We start from the raw sequence: 22,200 nt of genomic DNA on the forward strand, positions 1-22,200 counted from the left end.
TAAAAATGACAAACAGCAGTGATCCCAAAGCAGACCCTTGTGGCACACCACTAGTAACCGGTCTCCAGGCTGAATATTTTCCATGAACTACCACTCGCTGCCTTCTTTCAGAAAGCCAGTTTTTAATCCAAACTGCTAAATCACCCTCAATCCCATGCCTCTGCATTTTCTCCAACAGCCTACCATGTGGAACCTTATCAAAGGCTTTACTGAAGCCCATGTATACCACGTCAACTACCCTACCCTCATTCATGTGCTCATTCACTTTCTCAAAAAACTCAATAATGTTTGTGAGACACGACCTGCCCTTGACAAAACCATGTTGACTATCTGAAATCAAATTGTTGCTTGCTAGATGATTATAAATCTTATCTCTTATAATCCTTTCCAAAACTTTTCCTCCAACAGACGTAAGGCTCACTGGTCTATAATTACCTGGGTCATCTCAACTGCCCTTCTCGAACAAGAGCACAACATTTGCAATCCTCCAGTCCTCTGGTACTAAACTTGTAGACAATGATGACTCAAAAATCAAAGCCAAAGGCTCCAATACCTCCTCCCTAGCTTCTCAGAGAATCCTTGGATAAATCCCATCCAGCCCAGGGGACCTGTCTACTTTCACTCCTTCTAGAGTTGATAACACCTCCTCCTAACTAACCTCCATCCGGATTAAAACTCACAGATGTGTGGACTATTTTCTAAATGGGGCAAGGCTTCAGAATTCTGAAGCACAAAGGGACTTGGAAACTCTAGTTCAGGATTCTCTCAAGGTTAACATGCAGGTTCAGTGAGCAGTTAAGAAGGCAAATGCAATGTCAGCGTTAATTTCAAGATGCTGGAATACAACAGCAGAGCTGTACTGCTGAGGCTGAATAAAGCTCTAGTCAGACCACATTTGGAATATTGTGAATGGTTTTGGGCTCTGTATCTAAAGAAAGATATGCTGGCCTTGGAGGGGGTCAAGAGGAGGTTTACAAGAGTGATCCCATGGGGGAAGGGCTTGTCATATGAGGAGCGGCTGCAGACTGGAGGTCTATACTCGATGAAGTTCAAAAGGATGAGGGGGGATCTGATTAAAACTTACAGAACACTGAGAGGCCTGGATAGAGTGGGCATGGAGAAGATGTTTCCACGACGAGGAGAGACTAGGACCTGAGGGCACAGCCTCAGAGTGAAGGGACGACCCTTTAGAACTGAGATGAGGAGGAATCTCTTCAGCGAGAGGCTGGTGAATCGGTAGAACTCTTTGCTACAGAGTTACTAATGCTGCACCGCAAGGATCTGTTATGGGGCCACTACTGTTTGTCATTTTTATAAACGACCTAGATGAGGGTGTAGAAGGATGGGTTAGTAAATTTGTGGATGACACCAAGGTCGGTAGTGTTGTGAATAGTGCTGCAGGATGTTGCAGGTTACAGAGGCACATAGATAAGCTGCAGAGCTGGACTGAGAAGTGGCAAATAGAGTTTAATGTGGAAAAGTGTGAGGTGATTCACTTTGGAAAGAGTAGCAGGAATACAAAGTACTGGGCTAATGGTAAGATTCTTGGTAGTGTGGATGAGCAGAGAGATCTCGGTGTCCATAGATCCCTCAAAGTCGTCATCCAGATTGATAGGGTTGTTAAGAAGGCATACGGTGTGTTAGCTTTTATTGATAGAGGGATTGAGTTTCGGAGCCACGAGGTCATGCTGCAGCTGTACAACACTCTGGTGCAGCCATATTTGGAATATTGCATACAGTTCTGGTCACTACATTTTAGGAAGGATGTGGAAGCTTTGGAAAGGGTTCAGAGGGCATTTACTACGATGTTGTCTGGTATGGAGGGAAAGTCTTATGAGGAAAGTTTGAGGGGCTTGAGGCTGTTTTTGTTAGAGAGAAGGTTGAGAAGTGACTTAATAGAGACATATAAGATAATAAGAGGGTTAGATCATGTGGACAGTGAGAGCCTTTTTTCTGGGGTGATGATGGTTAGGATGAGGGGACATAGCTTTAAATTGAGGGGTGATAGATATAGGACAGATGTCAGAGGTAGTTTCTTTACTCAGAGAGTAGTAGGGGCATGGAATGCATTGTCTGCAAGGGTAGTAGACTAGACAACCTTAAGGGCATTTAAATGGTCGTTGGATAAACACATGCACGAGAATGGAATAGTGTAGGATAGATGAGCTTCAAATTTGTTTCACAGGGTGGCGCAACATCGATGGCTGAAGGCCCTGTACTGCGCTGTAATGTTCTATGTTCTACAGGGCTGTGGAGGCCAAGCCATTGAGTGTATTTAAGATAGAGAAAGAGAGGTTCTTGATGAGTAAAGGGATCAGAGGTTAGAACATAGTGTACCATAGAACATAGAACAGGTCGTTCAGCCCACGATATTGTGCTGACAATTAATCCTAATCTGAAATAAAATAATTTAACCTACCCTCAATTCACTGCTATCCATGAGCATGCCCAGCAGTCACTTAAATGTCCCCAATGACTCTGCTTCCACCACCACAGCTGGCAATGCATTCCATGCATTCACAACTCTCTGCTTAAAGAACCTTCCTCTGATGTCCCCTCTATACCATCCCCCTAATATCTTAAAACTATGATCCCTCGTGCCAGTCAGTCCTGCCCTGGGGAAAAGTCTCTGGCTTTTGACTCTATCCATGCCTCTCATTACCTTGTACACCTTGATCAGGTCTCCTCTCTTCCTCTTCTCTCCGGAGAGAAAAGTCTGAGCTTATTCAACCTTTCTTCATAAGGCAAGCCCTCCAGCACAGGCAGCATCCAGGTAAATCTTCTTTGCACCCTCTCCAAAGCCTCTGTATCTTTCCTATAGTAGGGTGACCAGAACTGGATACAATATTCCAAGTGTGGTCTCACCAGGGACTTGTACAGCTGCAGCAAAACCTTGCAGCTCTTAAACTCGATCTCCTGTTAATGAAAGCCAAAACACCATATACTTTCTTAACAACTCTATCCACCTGGGTGGCAACTTTGAAGGATCTATGCACTTGAACACTAAGATTCCTCTGTTCCTCCACACTGCCAAGAATCCTGTCTTTAATCCTATATTCAGCTTTCAAGTTCAACCTTCCAACGTGCATCACTTCGCATTTATCCAGGTTGAACTCCATCTGCATTTCTCAGCCCAGCTCTGCATCCTGTCTATGTTACGCTGCAGCCTGCAATAGCCTTCGATACTATCAATGGCACCTCCAACCTTTGTGTCATCAGCATTTACTAACCCATCCTCAACCTTCTCATCAAAGTCATTTGTAAAAATTACAAGGAGCAGAGGCCCAAGAACAGAGTCCTGCAGAACCCCACTCAACACTGACCTCCAGGCAGAATACTTTCCATCTACAACCTTCTGTCAGCCAGCCAGTTCTGAATCCAGATAGCCAAATCTCCCTGTATCCCATACTTCCTGACTTTATGAATGAGCCTACCATGGGGAACCTTATCAAATTCCTTACTGAAGTCCACATCCACTACTCGACCTTTGTTGACCTGTCTTGTCACCTCCTCAAAGAACTCAATAAGATTTGTGAAGCATGACCTGCCCTGCAGAAAACCATGCTGACTGCCTTTAATCACACAATGCTTTGCCAAATAGTCATAAATCCTATCCCTCAAAATACTTTCCAAAACTTTGCTGACCACAGACGTAAGACTGACTGGTCTGTAATTGCCAGGGAATTCCCTATTCCCCTTCTTGAAAAGAGGAACAACATTCGCCTCCTTCCAATCCTCTGGTATGACTCTCGTTGTGAGGAAGCAAAGATCTTCGCCAGCAGCTTAGCAACCTCCTTTCTCACTTCCCAGAGCAATCTAGGGTAAATCCAATCTGGCCCTGGGGATTTATCAATCTTAATGTTTGCCAACATTTTCAGCACATTAACTTCATCAATCTTGATCTGTTCAAGACTGTATTCCAGCTCCTCAAAGTTCTCATTCACAACAAGGTCCCCTTTCCTTAGTGAAAACCGAAGCAAAAAACTCATTTAGGGATTCCCCTATCTGCTCAAGTTCCACACACAAGTTCCCTCCCCTATCCCTGATCGGCCCTACCTTCTCCCTGATCATTCTCTTATTCCTCACGTATGAGTAAAATGCCTTTGGGTTCTCCCTAATCCTTCCTGCCAAGCCTTTTTTTGTGTCCCTTCCTGGCTTTCCTCAGTTCAGTTCTGACCTCCTTTCTAGTAAGCCTGTAATCCTCTAAAGCTGTGCTAGATCCTTGCTTCCTCCATCTTATGTAAGCTGCCTTCTTCCTTTTGACGAGAAGTTCCTCTGTTCTCGCATCAAAGGCCCCCTAACCTTACCCCTTCTTTCCTGTCTCTGAGGAACAAATTTGTGCATCACTCGCAACAACTGCTCCTTAAATAGTCTCCACATGTTTGTTGTGCCCTTTCTATTGTACAATTGCTCCCATTCTGTGCTTCCCAAATCCTGTCTGATAGCATCATAAGTTCCTTTTCCCCAATTAAGTGTCTTCCTTTGGTAATTGCTCCTTTCCTTCTCCAAGGCTATGGTATATGTGAGGCAGTTGTGGTCACTTTCACCAAAGTGTTCTCCCATCATGAGATCTGACACCTGTCCTGGCTCATTGCTGAGCACCAAATCCAAAATGGCCTCTCCCCTCGTCGGTCTGTCTACATACTGAGTAAGGAAACACTCCTGAACACACCTGACAAAAATGGCTCCATCCAAACCATCTGCACTAAAGTTACAGAGAGGAGGCAGGAAAATGGGGTTGAGAAACATATCATACATGATTGAATTGCAGAGCAGATTTGATGGGCCAAGTGGCCAACTCTGTTCCTATATTTTATGGTAAATGTGTAAATTTTTAAACATAATCATTTCACCATTAAGGGATCAAAAGAATATTTAATTCTGGTGCTCTATGCTCCATTATGCTTTTAAATACCTTCTGCTGAACTATCAGTAAAGAACTTTAGTGAATGATTTACATAAAAAATTAAAAATTACTTTAAATATTTAAACAGATCAAACATTGAGGGTTCACATTGTGTTGATGTGTAGGTCTTTTTGTTTTTATTTTGTCACTTTTGTTGATAATTTCAAGTGTTCAGTAACTTATTCATATCTAACTATGTGTTCCAAAAGAAAACTGGTGCAGAAATCCAATTCATTGAAGGTTGAAAGTTCTTGTTTTCATGATCAAAGGTTTAGTGTTCTTAGTTCTTAAAGTGCTGGGGAATTCCAGCTGAACACAGAAGTCAGGACAAACTCAAAAGGATTGACCTCTGTTTTGCTGACCATGTCTTCAGGCTGCACTGGTGCTGGTTGCTGGAATGGAACGGAAAGTAAACAATGGATTTCTACTCCTCTACTTCTATGTGTCATTGGATTCTTCTCAATGATGAGGCCAATTGATTCATTTTTGGTGGCTTATGTAACTGGACCAGATAAAAACTTCACTGTTGAACAGGTATGTGTCCACGACCTTGTCTATCCACAAACTTCATCTTATTCTGTTGTGTAAATATCACTGGCTTAATACAGCAACCGATATGTTACAATTTCCTCAAGTGTTTCATTAGTGAAATGTGGATAATAGCAACCTTCAGGGACACCTGTAGCTTGTAGCTTTACATAAGAACTAGGAGCAGGAGTAGGACATTCAGCCCCTCAAGCCTGCTCTGCCATTCAATACGATCCTGGCTGATCTAGTCTCAACCTCTGCTCCACTTTCCTGTCCACTCTTGTCAGTGCATAAAGGCGTTGGGAGGTACAGGACATTGGTGAAGTCACTTTTAGAATACTGCATGCAATTCTGGTCACCCCTCTATAGGAAAGATGTTATTAAACTTGAGAGGGTGCAGAAAAGGTTTACAAGGACATTGCTAGGGTTGGAGGGTTTCAGCTATAGGGATTCAGCTGAATAGGCTGAGGGGTGACCTTATGGAGGTTTATAAAATCATGAGGGGCTTGGATAGGGTAAATAGGTAAAGTCTTTTCCCTGGGCTGGGGAGTCCAAATCTAGGGACATAGGATTAAGATGAGACGAGAAAGATTTAAAAAGGAACCTGAGGGCTAACCTTTTCACACGGAGGGTGGTGCGTGTATGGAATGAGCTGCCAGAGGAAGTGGTGGAGGCTGGTACAATTGCAACATTTAAAAGGCATCTGGATGGGTATATGAATAGGAAGGGTTTAGAGAGATATGGGCCAAATGCTGGCAAATGGGACTAGATTAGGTTAGGATATCAGGATGGCATGGACAAGTTGGACCGAAGGGTCTGTTCCCGTTCTGTACATCTCTATGACTATGACACTCCATAACCTTTCAACCTGTTACTAATTAAACATTTATCTATCTCCTCCTTAAACTTACTCAATGTCCCAGCATCTACCATACTCTGCGGGAGTGAATTCCAGATTTACGAACTTTGAGGGAAGTAATTTCTCCTCATCTCTGTTTTAAATTTGTCACCCGTTACGCTAAAATTATTGCCTCTCATTTTAGATTGCTCCACATGAGGAAAGATTCCCTTTACATCTGCTTTGTCAATCTCCTTTAGCATCTCGTATACATTAATGCGATCTCCTCGTACTCTTCTAAACTCCAGAGAGTTTGGGGAGAGGGCAGGAAGTGGACATGAGGGATGCCGGATCAGCCATGATCCTATTGAATGGCAGAGCAGGCTCAAAGGGCTGAATGGCCTCCTCCTGTTCCTATTTCTAATGGTGTTATAGGCCAAATCTCTCCTCCGTTTCTTCTCAAAAGACAAACCCCTCACCTTTGGAATCAATGTAATGCCCTTCCGCTGAACTGCCTCCAGTACAAATACATCCCTCCTCAGGTAAAGGGACCAAACTTCTACACTATACTCCAGGGGCAGTCTCATTAATGCCTTGTATGGTTACAACCTAGACTCCCTACAGTGTGGAAACTGACCCTTTGGCCCAACAAGTCCACACCAATGCTCCAAAGAGCATCCAACTCCAACCCAACCCCCATTACTCTACATTTACTCCTGACTAATGGACCTAACCTACACATCCCTGAACATTATGGGCAATTTAGCACAGACAATTCACCCTAACCTACACATCCCTGAACAGTATAGTCAATTTAGCATGGCCAATTCACCTAACCTGTACATCTTTGAACTGTGGGAGGTAACCGGAGCACCTGGAGGAAACTGACGCAGACACGGGAACAATGTGCACACTCCACACGGACAGTCGCCCGAGGTTGGAATTGAACCCAGGTCCCTGGTACCATGAGGCAGCAGTGCTAACCACTGAGCCACTGTGCCACCGTAACCACTTCTCTACCTTTATACTCTATTCCTTTAGCAATAAATACTAAAATTATAGAAACATCGAGGCTTATAAAATCATGAGGGGCATAGATAATGTGAATAGCAAAGGTCTTTTCCTTAGTTCAGAACTAGAAAGCATGGGTTTAAGGTGAGAGGTGAAAGATTTAAAAGGGATCTGAGGGGCAACATTTTCACAGATGTTAGTGTGTGTTTGGAATAAACTGCCAGAGGAAGTGGTAGACTTATAACATATAAATCACATTTCGATAGGTATATGAATAGGAAAGGTTTAGAGGGATATGGACTAAATGCAGGCAAATGGGACTAATTTAGTTTGGGGAACTTGGTTGGCACGGAAAAGTTGGATCAAAGGGTCTGTTTCTGTGCTGTATGACTCTATGACTCTAGTATTCCTGTCATGATACCAAATAGCCATTACAGTTGATCCTGGTAGTTTCGGAATTTGCCTGCACATGTCCATTGAACACTAGTGCTGATCACACTGTGATATAACCCTTGGATAGCTGGTGTTTAATATCAAGCAACACAGGCCGTCCCTAGCTGCAATATCGATGGTCTGAAACAACACATGAAATAGAGTGAATTCTGCAAAGTAGAAACTTCAGTAAAAACAGAGGAAGGTGAGGGTTCCCCACTGACAGCCCTGCATAGACTTTGTGACAGCACCACCCCCCCATCTCCATCTGACTCAGCAGCATGTCTGGAGGTGACTCCTGTATTAGTGAATTCGGCAAAGAGACTGGCTCAGAACTGTACTACCTGCTACAACCACTCACCCATGGCACGGTTGCTAATGGTTGTAAAGATCACCGTGGCACTGAGCTTTTATACAATCAGGTCCTTCCAGCTGGGAGTGGGAGAGATAGTCCAAGATGTCATTTATCAGAGCATTCATGAGGTCACACAGAGCTGCCTGTTTCACAGACGAGAGTATACTGGTGTCTCCTACAAGCTTCATTGCCAGGAATGTGACGTTGGTGTGTGTGTGTGTATCTATGTGTGATTGTGTGTATGTGTGTGAGAGAGAGTGTGTGTGTCTGTATGTGAGAGATGTGTGTGTGTGTGTGAGAGAGTGTCTGAGAGAGAGTGTGTGTGTTAGCGAGCGTGTGAGAGAGAGAGTATGACTGTATGTGTGTAGTAGCCTGAAACACATGTTGTATGGTGGTGGTGAAGACCCCTCCCACAATTCAGCGACATGTGTTTCAGGCTGCTACAATAGAGCGGCAGCAATATGAGTCGTGTTGACCACTAACAGGATGCTGCCATCTTACTAAAGAGATGTTCTTCCTATCCACCTAACTGGGTGAGCAATGCTGGAGATACATTTTGCTGATGATGGGAGGCTAGGTGTGTAAGCTGTACATCCCAAAGACTGGCTGATCATACCCAACAGCATATCTCTCTGGCAGTTCACAACAAGCTAGGTACTGACCATATCCTGATGAAGAGCTAATGCTCGAAACATCGATTCTCCTGCTCCTTGGATGCTGCCTGACTGGCTGTGATTTTACAGCACCACGCTCTTCAACTCTGACCATATCCAACCTGCCCACACTGGTGAAACTCACAACATGGTGTCTTACATTAGACATGGTTCTAATAAACATCAGTTGGCAAATAATCTTGAGTGTGCAAGGAACAATGCTGACAACCAACTTGGGATTGTCAGCTGGGTCTGTAGTCTGGTGTGCGAGCATGTACTGCGAGATTCACATTCTAATACACAGGGTCCTATTCTTTGCGCACAGAATGAATGTGGACTCACTGAGCCTGTTTCAACTCAACAAAATAGCTGGTCTCTGCTTCATTGTCTTGACCAATTAGAGAGTCATCCTGCCTTGCCTAAAATTTAAACAGAGCTCGGCAGTTAACTGGTAGTCATCATTAGCTGGTACATTTTATGGCAATTGAGTCAAAAAAACCCACCAATGCCTCTACTTCTTCAGAAAGCTAAGGAAATTCAGCATGTTCACAAGGACTCTTACCAATTCTTATAGATGCACCATAGACAGTATCTGCTCTGGATGCATCACAGTTTAGTATGGCAGCAGCTCTGCCCAAGATTGCATGAAATTACGCAGAGTTGTGAATGCAGCCAACTAGCCGAGACCAGCCTGACCCCGGGTGGTAATCTTAGACTAGGTAAACCTGTCCATTCCTTCCATTGACTCCGTCTACACTTCCCACTGCCTCAGGAAAGCAGCCAAAGACCTCTCCCACCCCAGTCATACTCTCTTCCACCCTCCTCCATCAGGCAGAAATTACAAATGTTTGAAAGCGTACCAACAGATTTAACAACAGCTTCTTCCCTTCTTATCAGACTTATGAACAGACCTCTCATATATTAGCTTTGATCTTTCTCTGCACCTTCTCTGTAGCTGTAACTCTATATTCTGCATTCTGTTCCATTATTCTGATGTACTCTTGTAAGGTATGATTTGTCTGGTTAGCATGCAAAACAATACATTTCAGTGTATCTCGGTACATGCGACAATAATAAATCAAATCAAATCAAATCAAATCAAATCAAATCAAATCAAATACCTCTACAAATCAGGTTCCGCTTGCCAACCAAACAGCACTCTCCCCTCACAACACTATAAATGGCATTAGTAATGTTATATTCCCTTTATTTTAGTACTTTGTGTGAATTGTCCGGATGAGGGCAAGCTGAAAAACATTGACAAAAACGTATTCTTTTTTAGCTCTGTTCAACCAGGTAATGACTATTTAATATAGGTTCCATTCAGTTCTTCATTTTTACTAGTTCCTTGGTTCTGTAGTTTTCCTGGGATTGTTTGTTTTTGTATCTTTTTGCATCAAGTCAGACGAAAAGGGCTGAATCTTATGATATTTTTAGCTGCATCATTTTCTTCCAGTTTTACGGAGAGATTTTCTCCAAAGCCCAGATTTGTTATGCAATCATCCCAAACTCGCCACATTAACTAGCCACCCCACCCCTATGCTGCCCTCCCATTTGATATTAACCCCATTCTACCACTCGCTGTAGCTGGAACTCCCCACTGTTGGGATATCCCAGAACAGCCCAGCACCCCTTGTACCAGAATCATTATTGGAAGGCTGTTACATACCTGAACAAGTGCTGGAGGTGTGGATCCACCCTGTGTGCACAGGGAATGGTAGAGAAGGGGAAATTGATGCTGCGTTTTTGTGGATAGGGAGTTGGTGGATGTGATGGTGCAGAGGAAACTGTCCACGTTCCCCAAGACTCGCTGTGAGATTAGCGGCACCAGAGCTTCCAAGCCCTGGTCTGAGATTGCCACGTGGTCTCAGCCATCTGAACAGCCACAGTACGAAGGTCAATGTCCTTCTCCGCTCTGCCAGAGTAAGTGCTACCTTCTTCTTTCTGATATCTTACACTCACTCTGTCTCTGCCCCTGCACCAACTCCCACTAAGGCACATGCTCTACCACTCTCACTTTCGTAACATCTTTCCTCACTTTCTCTCAGTTGCTTAATCCCTGACTCCCACTCTGCTAATCCAGCATGCCCTATGTTCTGTCTACTATCTCACATCACCACTCCCCCACCTGCATCAGCACCAACATGTGTCAGCCACTTTCATCTCATGCAATAACTCCTTTGTCTCATTACCTGGAGAAAATGAACATATTAAACAGCCAAAAGTGCCATGGTGGGTGGCAGACTGCCTGACATTCCCTATGAGGACAGGTTCCTGACCTGGCCTGACTTTACCCAAACCCCTGACCTGATCTCGGAGGCTGCCGTGGACTCGCTATGCCAGGCCTCCCTGACTGAAGGCTGTTATGCTGATACGGCTGAACACCGTTCCTCTTCAATTACGAGACATTCATTTGGCCAAAAGTTGTCTGTTGTTTACAAGGCTGGAACACACAGTGCAGTGTAACACTGACAGAGCACAGTGCTATACAACAGCAGATACTTCTGACCTTGACTTCTGACAAGCCTCCTGGCATTGTGTTTGCACTAAAAGGGAAGGCAGGGCAAGGAATGGCAGAGATGCTGTGGACATCCAGATAGGCATAAACTGAGAGTTAGTGTGTGACCCTGAGATGCAGCCTGGTCCAGACCATGAGCTGACACTTGGTGCCAAGTGTCTTTGTAGCAGCATTGCAATGAGAGCAGTCAGTATACTGCACACTGCTGCAGTAAAGAGCCAATGTCTTCTATAAGGAGTTTGGAGATGTGTCAGATGCTAAGGTCCATGGAGATGGGTTGTGTACAGCTACAGTCCTGGAGTGTGCCCTGAGATGTTGGTGACTTCTGTCCAGGATGGCAATTTGGAGAAGAATCCAGTGAGTTGGAGTCACCAGACTTTGACTGTCACAATGGGGACTGTCAGCAGCTAGTTCCTATCCAGGACCTGGACAAGCATCAGGCAAGAATTGGAATTAACGAAGGGGATAACAAACTATAATCCTTGAGAAAGACATCTCACTGCTCCCCAACAAAAAGCTTGAGCATCAGAACTCTGTTTGGAATGTGACTTATTGCTTCTGACCCCATGAAAGGTGGACTGCTCGTGTGATTCTCCCTGACGTGTTTAGGTCCTTGTAAGATTCTGCCACAGGTTCTGTTGAGTTTTTCTGCTGTTTCCCTATTCCCTGTTATAAATTCTCCTGTCTCTATCAGTAATTGGCACACATTTGTCTTTGCTAATCATTTCCCTTTCACATAATTATAGGAGCTTTTACAAATAAATTTTGACTCTCTCACTTCCTTACTTTTTTAAAATTCGATCCTTTTTTGCTGAATCTTAAATTGCTCCCTACTGTGAATTTATTATTTTTCCTTCCTGCCAAAGGAGATTATAATGCTCTTTGCTTGAACGATTAGAACAGGAACATAGCAACAGGAGTAGACCATTCAGCCCCTCACGCCTGCTCTGCTATTCAATGACAGCATGATTTTTCTGTGGCTTAACTTCATATGCCTGCCTTGGGCCCATATCCCTTGATGTCTTTGTTTAATAAAAAGATTGTCTATCTCAGATTTAAATTTAACAATTGAATCATAAAGGAGCCTATATTTTATGATATGAGTGATGGAACTCAGTCTGAAGCTAGGGTCTTAAATCTAAAAAGAAACTATGAAGGTATGAGGGCATGAATTGGCTGTAGTAGATTTGAGAAACTGCAATAAAAGTTAGGAATCTTTAAATTCTCTTGTTAATCCTTGTGATCACTTTTCCTATTTTTATTTTATTTGATTTGATTTATTATTGTCATGTGCATCGAGATACAGTGAAAAGTATTGTATTGTGTGTTGTCTCCAGATAAATCATACCCTACTCCATTCCAAGATGGAGGTACAGAAGGACATTCCAGTCAGAGCTCCTCTGCACACAGACTGCTTTGCATTTTTCTTTTTTTTTCTCCTCTTTATAGCTATCCTCCACCCTCCCCTCACCACCCACCAACTTTTAATTGCCCTACCCTGCCCAGAGAATGGGGTTGAGGGAATGAGTGCAGCCAAAGCCTGGGCTGGAGCACAGTGTGTGGGTTGCGACCCAAGATGGAGTGTATGGGCCGAGGCCTGGAGCAGCAGGGGAACAGGCTGGAGCTGGAACAGTGTCAGAGTGAGTCCTGGCCAGAGGCCAGCAGGTGGAGGTGGTGTGGCCTGGTGTTCTGGGGCCAGATGGCACGGACCCACGTTGGAGAGGGACTGAACATCAGTACTTTACAGTCACTTTTATTCTCGTTCTGGACTTTTTAAACTTTGTTCCCACTGCTAACCTCTTTTTTTACGCTGTAACAACACTCATGTATCTGTACCTAGGTATCCTGCACCCAAGGTAGCACCAAGAGGTGACGTTACAAACTTTTCACTGCACTCATTCCAGTGTACGTGATGATAAAGACTATTCTAGTCTATAACTACATCAGGATAATAGAACAGAATGCGGAATATAGTGTTACAACTACAGAGAAGACATAGAGATAGGTCAACTATAATATGCTGTGGGGAGTTTATAGGTGAAAATGCCACTAGGCTATAAATGCCTCTCAGCTAAACCAAACCTCCCTCAAGTGAACCACAAACAACTCACCCCGCCCCGGCTAAACCAAGGAAGGCTAAAGCCGTTATCTCCAAACAATTCTTGCCAACGAATCCTTTCTTCTTCTGAAAACTGTCTGAGCTTCAACCAAACTGTTTTGCACTTTCAGTTTGACCTGCGTTGAGGGTTAGGTCCTAACTTCTCTGGTTGTGACCTGTTGCCATTCAACGTTAAATTTCCGCTGAGGCTGCAGCGTTCTTCCTGATTCCTGTGACGGGTACTTCTCCCTATAAACCTCTTCTCTTGCAGTCAGCATCAAAGCAACGGTGTCATGTGGTCAAGAAAGCTCCTTTCAACGATCAAACACTCCCCGTGGCACTGTTTCCTTTTTGTCCAAAGCCAGTTTAAGTCAGGTGTCCAGTCCAGGGGAGAGACTCCAGGGACTGAATCCCCTGTCACTCCACACGATTCTGTCCTAGGTTTGCAGCAGCAACAAACAGATAAGGAGCCGATCACATTGAAATATTCGCACAGGTAGTAAACCAGGAAGTTAAAAGTAGGGACCCGGGTTCAATTCCAGCCTCAGGTGACTGTCTGCATGGAGTTTGCACATTATTCTGCGCAGGTTTCCTCCAGATGCTCCAGTTTCCTCCCACGGTCCAAAGATGTGCAGGTCAGGTGAATTGACCATGCTAAATTGCCCATAGTGTTCAGGGATGTATATGATGCATTAGTCAGGGGTAATGTAGGGTAATGGGTCTCGGATACTCTTCAGAGGGTCGGTATGGACTTGTTGGGCCGAAGGGCGTGTTTCCATACTATAGGAATTCTAATTCTAATTCTATTTAATAGCCTTCACTTTAATTCAAGTTTCAGATAGTGAAGTCCTTGATTTAAGAATGCTTGTAGTTCCAAATGCTCATACTTACACCGGTGTAATTTTAAAGACCCATATATGAATATTTCCCGTACTCAGGAACAGCTACTTTCCATTGTCCTGCATTGTGTTCAGACTTGTGTACAAATCGACTTGTGATCAGACTCCAGTATGGACTCCATTCCCAACCTGGAGAGTGCTTGTGGTAGTTTTTAAAAAATGTATTTCACATGAGTTATTTTTGAATCATTATGGGAAAAATTTTGAAATCCAAAAATGCAAAAGGCAAGATAGGCTGCATCAGGAGGGAGAGGGACACAGGAAGGCAGGCAGGGTCAGGAGGGAGAGGCACACAGCAAGGCAGGCAGGGTCAGGAGGGAGAGGCACACAGCAAGGCAGGCAGCATCAAGAGGTGGAGAAGTCGATGTTTCAGGTGTAACCCTTCCTCAGGACTGGGGGGTGGGTGTAGGGGGAGCTGCAGATAAAGGGGGTGGCGGGGGCAAGGTGGTGAACTGCGGATAGGTGGTGACAGGTAGAGGGTACGACCTGGTTGGTGAATGGGAGGAATGAATCCGGTTGGTGGCAGAGAGCAGTGGAAGGGAGGGGGAGGGGCTGGGAAGGAAGTTGGGGATGAGGAGGGAGGTTATTTGAAATTGGAGAACTCAATGTTGAGTCCTCTGGGCTATAGGCTGCCCAGGCAAAAGATGAGGTGTTGTTCCTCAAATTTGCCATTTGATTTGCTGTGGCAATGAAGGAGGCCAAAGATGGTCATGTTGGAAAGGGTTTGGGAAGGGGAGTTGAAATGGATGGTGACTGGGGGGTCCGGTCAGCCCCTGCCGGCCTGGCTGAGATGCTCGGTGAACCGTTCCCTAAGTTTACGTTTGGTCACCCCGATGTAGAGAAGACCACATCAGGATCACCTGATGCAGTAAACTAGCTTGGAGGAGAGCTTGTTTGGGGTACCAATATCCTGGGGGAGGGAAATTTGCTAATGCTGTTTGGGAGGGGTTAAAGTAATTCAGCAGGAGGATGGGAACCTAAATTGTAGTTCTAGTGTCCAGAAGGTTGAGCGTTGTGAGGTCAGAAATAATGTTTCGAGGTCGCAGGAGATCACTAGCAAACAGGAAGGTGGTTTGAAGTGTGTTTATTTCAATGCCAGGAGCATCCGGAATAAGGTGGGTGAACTTGCAGCATGGGTTAGTACCTGGGACTTCATTGTTATGGCCATTTCAGAGACATGGATAGTTATTGCAGGTTCGGTGGTTTAGATGTTTCAGTAAGAACAGAGAAGATGGTAAAAGAGGGGGAGGTGTGGCATTGTTAGTCAAGGACAGGATGACTGTGGCAGAAAGGACATTTGAGGACTCGTCTACTGAGGTAGTATGGGCTGAGGTTTGAGGCAGGAAAGGAGAGGTCACCCTGTTGGGAGTTTTCTATAGGCCTCCAAATAGTTCCAGACATGTAGAGGAAAGGATAGCAAAGATAATTCTGGATAGGAGTGAGAGCAACAAGGTAGTTGTTATGGGGTCTTTAACTTTCCAAATATTGACTTGAGTTTGAGTACTTTAGATGGGTCATGATTTGGAGATGCCAATGTTGGACTGTGGTGTACAAAGTGAAGAATCACACAACACCAAGTTATAGTCCAACAGGTTTAATTGGAGGCACTAGCTTTCGGAGCGACGCTCCTTCATCAGGTGGTTGTCTCCAAAAGCTAGTGCCTCCAATTAAACCTGGTGTTGTGTGATTTTTAACTTAGATGGGTCAATTTTTGTCCAATGTGTGCAGGATGGTTTCCTGACACAGTATGTAGACAATCCAACAAGGGGCGAGGCCACAGTGGATTTGGCACTAGGTAATGAACCCGGCCAGCTGTTAGATTTGGAGACAGGTGAGCACTTTGGCGATAGTGACTGCAATTTGGTTTTGTTTACTTTAATGATGGAAATGGATAGGTATATACAGCTGTTATAGCTGGGGGAAAGGCAATTATGACGCAATTAGGCAAGATTTAGGATGCGTAGGATGGAGAAGGAAACTGCAGGGGAGTTTATTCAAGGAATAGCTACTGCAGGTCTTTGATAAGTATGTACCTGTCAGGCAGGGAGGAGGTGGTCGAGTGAGGGAACTGTGGTTTATTAAAGAAATTGAATCTCTTGTCAAGATGAAGAAGAAGGCTTATGTTAGGATGAGACTTAAGGGCTGTTAGGGCACTTGAGAGTTACGAGGTAGCCAGGAAAGACCTAATGAGAGAGCTAAGACAAACCATGGGGACATGAGAAGTTGCTGGTGGATAGGATCAAGGAAAATCCTGAAGCTTTCTATAGGTATATCAGGAATAAAAGAATGACCAGAGTAAGATTAGGGCCAATCAAGGACAGTAGTAGGAAGTTGTGCGTGGAGCCCAAAGAAATGGGAAAGCACTAAATGAATATTTTTTGTCAGTATTCACACTGGAAAAAGACAATGTTGTCGAGGAGAATACTGAGGTACAGGCAACTAGACTGGATGGGATTGAGGTTCACAAGGAGGAGGTGTTAGCAATTCTGGAAAGTGTGAAAATAGTTACGTCACTGGCTAGGATTTTCTGGGAAGCTGGGGGAAGATTGCAGAGTCTTTGATTTTCTGTCCTCATTGTCTACAGGAATAGTGCCAGAAGACTGGAGGATAGCAAATGTTGTCCCCTTGTTCAAGAAGGGGAGTAGAGACAATCCTGGTAATTATAGACTAGTGAGCCTTACTTCGGTTGTGGGTAAAGTGTTGGAAAAGGTTATAAGAGAGAGGATTTATAATCATCTAGAAAGGAATAAGTTGATTAGAGATAGTCAACCTGGTTTTGTGAAGGGTAGGTCATGCCTCACAAACCTTATTGAGTTCTTTGAGATGGTGACCAAACAGGTGGATGAGGGTAAAGTGGTTGAAGTGGTATATATGGATTTCAGTAAGACATTTGATAAGGTTCCCCATGGTAGGCTATTGCACAAAATACGGATGCATGGGATTGAGGGTGATTTAGCGGTTTGGGTCAGAAATTGGATGGTTGAAAGAAGAAAGAGGGTGTGGTTGATGGGTAATGTTCATCCTGGAGTTCAGTTACTAGTGGTGTACCGCAAGGATCTGTTTTGGGGCCACTGTTGTATGTCATTTCTATTAATGGTCTAGATGAGGGTGTAGAAGGAAGGATTAGTAAATTTGTGGATGACACTAAGGTCGGTGGAGTTGTGGATAGTGCTGAAGGATGTTGCAGGTTACAGAAGGAAATAGTTAAGCTGCAGAGCTGGGCTGAGATGTGGCAAATGGAGCTTAATGTGGAATAGTGTGAGATAATTCACTTTGGAAGGAACAAATGGAATACAGAGTACTGGGCTAATGGTAAGATGCTTGGTAGTGAAGATGAGCAGAGAGATCTTGGTGTCCATGTACATACAGCCCTGAAAGCTGCCACCCAGGTTGATAGGCTTGTTAAGAAGGCGTACGATGTGTTAGTTTTTATTGGTGGAGGGATTGAGTTTTGGAGCTATGAGGTCATGCTGCAGCTGTACAACACTCTGGTGTGGCTGCACTTAGAGTATAGCGTACAGTTTTGGTCACCGCATTATAAGAAGGATGTGGAAGCTTTGGAAAGGTGCAAAGGAGATTTACTAGGATGTTGCCTGGTATGGAGGGAAGGTCTTATGAGGAAAGGCTGAGGGAACTGAGGCTGTTTTCATTAGAGAGAAGGTTGAGAGGTGACTTAGTTGAGACATATAAGATAATCAGAGGGTTAGATTGGGTGGACAATGAGAGCCTTTTTCCTCAGATGCTGATGGCTATCACGAGGGGACATAGCTTTAAATTGAAGGCTGATAGATATAGGACAGATGTCAGAGGTAGGTTCTGTACTCTGAAAGTAGAGGGGCGTGGAACGCATTGCCTGCAACAGTAATAGACCCACCAACATTAGGGGCATTTAAATAGTCATTGGATAAACATATGAATGAAAATGGAATAGTGTGGGTTAGATGGGCTTCAGATTGGTTCCACAGGTTGGTGCAACTTCGAGGGCCAAAGGGCCTGTACTGCGCTGTAATGTTCTGTGTTCTATTTTCTAGATGCAGGAGAACCTCTGTCTGACCTGGAAAGTCTGGATGGAGGTGAGGGTGGTTGGTGTACCAGCAGGTTTTGCATCTTTTCTGGTTGCTGGGGACGGTACCTTGAGGGTTGAGGTATTTGGTGGGGACAGTGGACCGAACCAAGGACTGTGGAAAGGAGTGGTCCTTGCGGAAGGCAGAGTGGAGAGGGGAAGATGTTCTTGGTGGTGGTGTCTCATTGGAGTTGGCGGAAGTGTTTGAGGATGATATGTTGGATGCGGAGACCAGTGAGGTGGTAGGTGAGGACAAGAGATCTCTGTCTTTTATTGCATTTAACCGTGTGGGGGGTGGGTGGAGGGCGGTGTTTAGAGCAGTGGAATGGGGAATGGAGGAAGTGGGGTATAGGACTATCTGGATGACAGAGGAAGGAAAAGCATGTTGTTTGAAATCGGTGGATGACTGGGATGCTCAGGAGTGGAATGTCTCCTTGTTAGAGAAGATATGGCAGAGATGGAGGAGTTGGGAGAATGGGATGGAGTTCTTGCAGGATACTGGGTATTCCAGGTAGTTAGTGCTGACACTAAGAGGCATGCTCATTAACTGCGATATTTCTCAAACTGTGTATTAATAAATAGTTACAAAAATCAATCAATGATATAATTTTAACTAAGTGGAATATTGGGCAAAAGAAGTAAACTACTAAACAAGGTGGAACTTTTATTTTAATTTTGATCAGCTAAATGTTATACAGTCGGGGTCATAGGGTCAAGGAGATCAACAGCTCGGAGAAAGTGCCTTCGGTTTCTCTGGAACACTGCAGTGGGTCAAGGGCAGAGATGTCAGTGTGGGAGGAAGGTTGTAGGGTGATGAGGACAGGCCACTACAAGCTGATGGTGTTGTTTATGATGAAAATGGAGGTTCCATGTACCACTCCCCAATGTGCATCTGACACCCACAATTTTGTATATTTGGATATTGCTTTGTGTTTTTTTCTTAGGCTTATTACTAATTTTATTTTTATTTAATGCATTGTTTCTTTTTAACATGTATTTTTCCTATTCACTTTCAGATCATGAATGAAGTATTACCAGTAATGACTTACACTTACTTGGCAGTGTCAGTACCTGTCTTCCTGCTCACAGATTATTTAAAATATAAACCAGTTATAGTTTGTCACTGTGTTGCCTCAGCTATTGGTATGAGTTTAACCACCTTTGGACAACATGTTTCGGTCATGCAGCTTTCATTAGTTTGCTATGGTATAACGACTGCTACTGCTGTCGCTTGTTTCTCTTACATTTACAATGTTGTGAGTTTGGAGCACTATCAGAAAGTGACAAGTTACTATCAGAGTGTCACATTGATTGGATGCACCTTTGGTTCAGTACTGGCGCAAGTCCTGGTTACTGTTTGGAGTGTCTCTTATTTCTGTTTGAACATTATCTCGCTGGTTTCTGTGTCTGTAGCCCTCCTTTTTTCTATTTTCCTGCCAATGCCCAAGAGAAGCATGTTCTTCCACAAGATAGAGAAATCTGAAACCATCCAAAATCCACCATTACCTGAAGCTGTTAGTCCAGTGTCTGATAGCACCAGTTCTGCAAATAACATGGAAACACGGACACTCTCACATCCGCCTGTGACGTTGGATGGAGAGGTACAGAAACAAGATGCTGATGGTCTGATGAAGGGAAAAGGTCATCACAGTGTAAAAGATGTCTTTGTCCAACTGTGGTCTGATTTCAAAGCTTGTTACACTTCTCCACAACTCCTCTGCTGGTCCATTTGGTGGGCATTAGCCACTGCTGGCTATCTTCTAATCGTGTACTACATGCAGGTGCTATGGAATCACATTGAGCCATTCCAGAATGCCAGGCTGTATAATGGTGGAGCAGAGGCTATGTCAAACATTGTAGGTAAGTAGAACATTAATCATCCTGGTCCTCATTAAAGTAACCAGCTATTAACACCTCTTCATTACAGCAAAAGGAAAGATGTTACAAGAGTGGCTAAGGTGATGGAAGATATGAAAGTGTATTCATTTGCTGGTGTACACAGGAGATGGAAGGGTGTCTTGAGGTAACACCAAACTAGAGATAACTGATCCATTCAGGTACCAGCCAAACGGTGGGCCCTTTTGAGCAGCTTATGATGTGAAATGAGCTGAAAATGAGTTGCTGGAAAAGCGCAGCAGGCCAGGCAACATCCAAGGAGCAGGAGAATCGACGTTTCAGGCATGAGCCCTTCTTCAGGAATGGCTCATTCCTGAAGAAGGGCTCATGTCCGAAACGTCGATTCTCCTGCTCCTTGGATGCTGCCTGACCTGCTGCGCTTTTTCAGCAACACATTTTCAGTTCTGATCTCCAGCATCTGCAGTCCTCACTTTCTCCTATGATGTGAAATGAGTCAACTTTTTGGAGCAAATCAGAAGAGTAGCAGGAAAGGGAACAGATTAAAATCCGAATACTCCGTGGAGCAAATAGAGGGTTTACTGGTATGTTTTAGATGGAAGCAAAATGTTCAGATAAAGCAATGGCTTATCTTTCAGTCATTTTACTGTTTGTAAAATTATTCAAAGAATAAAATTAAGTCCAATGACATCTGAAGCTGTGTCAAGATTTGAGGGGATCAAAGGGGTCTTGACCTGCTTGTTTCTGAGCTCTCACTCCTGTTTCTCTGAAGTTCCATGTGATTTGACTCATGCCTTCAGCAGAATATTTGTACCAGATGGGGCAATATTGACGTTAACTCACAGAAGAATTAGATGTTGGTAACGTGATGAGAAATGTTCAATGGAAATGTGATACAGTTGTTAGTATATACATACACCATAGTCACAGGCTGATAGCCAGCAGCACACTCCCATTGGCATGCATGCTTTCAGTGGTGCCAGTGAAGACGGGGTCTGCCAGCTTTAAACCCTTAGGTCACATGCTGTGATACAGTGACATTGGCAGCACGGTGGCTCAGTGGTTAGCACTGCTGCCTCACAGCACCAGTGACCCGGGTTTGATTCCAGCCTTGGGTGACTGTCTGTGTGGAGTTTGCACATTCTCCCTGTGTCTGTGTGGGTTTCCTCCCACAATCCAAAGATGTGCAGGTTAGGTTGGATTGGCCGTGCTAAATTGCCACATAGTGTCCAGGGATATGCAGGTTAGGTGCATTAGTCAGGGGTAAATATAGGGTATGGTCTGGATGGGTTACTCTTTGGAGGATTGGTATGGACTTGTTGGGCCAATTGGCCTATTTCCACACAGTATGGAATCTATGATGATATTATGGACGAGTCATAGAGCTCCACAGCATGGGAAGAGGCCATTTGGCCAAACTTGCCTATGCTGCCCAATGTTCACAATTTAAACTAGTTCTAGTGGCAGAGTAGGATGCTCCACTCGGAGCTCCTCTCTCACAGACTCCTTTTCCTTTTCCTTATTTTTTGTCTCCTCTTTGTAGATTTTTTTCTCCCCCTCCCAACTTTCGACAGCCCTGCCCACCTGGGAGCACGGGCCAGGGATCGCGGTGGGAGCGGTGGAATGCGTGCAGCCCAGGCCCGGCTGGACGTGTTGCTGAGTGAGTCCTGGCCAGAGGCAGCATGGTCTCCTGCTCTGGGGCTGGATGGCACGGACTCACAGTGGAGAGGGGCTGAACTTCAGGACTTTATGGTCACTTTTATTCTCATTCTGGACTTTTTAAACTTTGTTCCCATGCTCCCCTTTTTTTATTCTGTAACAACGCTTAAAATATCTGTACCTAGGTACCCAGTACCCAAGGTAGTGCCAAGAGGTGACATTACAAACTTTTAACTGCACCCAGTTCAAGTGACAATAAAGACTATTCTATTCTATTCTATTCTATTTATTCTAGTCCTAATACCTATAGTCTCTTAAATAACTGTGTGAGGTAACACAACACACTCCTTTTTTTAAAGAAAGAAATCCAAAATGGATAAACATCA

At 44.3% G+C, this 22,200-nt stretch overlaps 1 protein-coding gene across 3 annotated transcripts in view; it reads left to right on the forward strand.

Moving 5' to 3' along the window:
- LOC122556235 (thiamine transporter 2-like) overlaps positions 1–22,200 on the forward strand; it is an 83,388-nt gene that overhangs the window by 49,506 nt on the left and 11,682 nt on the right. For 2 of the 3 annotated variants that reach the window (XM_043702838.1, XM_043702839.1), the window contains 2 exons: positions 5,280–5,440; positions 19,318–20,161. In XM_043702838.1, coding sequence (XP_043558773.1) covers positions 5,280–5,440; positions 19,318–20,161 — 1,005 coding nt within the window. Of the gene's footprint in view, positions 1–5,195; positions 5,441–19,317; positions 20,162–22,200 lie in introns of those variants that run through there. The other variant, XM_043702837.1, reaches the window with a different exon arrangement.

This window comes from Chiloscyllium plagiosum, chromosome 13 (assembly GCF_004010195.1).
Source record: "Chiloscyllium plagiosum isolate BGI_BamShark_2017 chromosome 13, ASM401019v2, whole genome shotgun sequence".
Lineage (NCBI taxonomy): Eukaryota > Metazoa > Chordata > Chondrichthyes > Orectolobiformes > Hemiscylliidae > Chiloscyllium > Chiloscyllium plagiosum.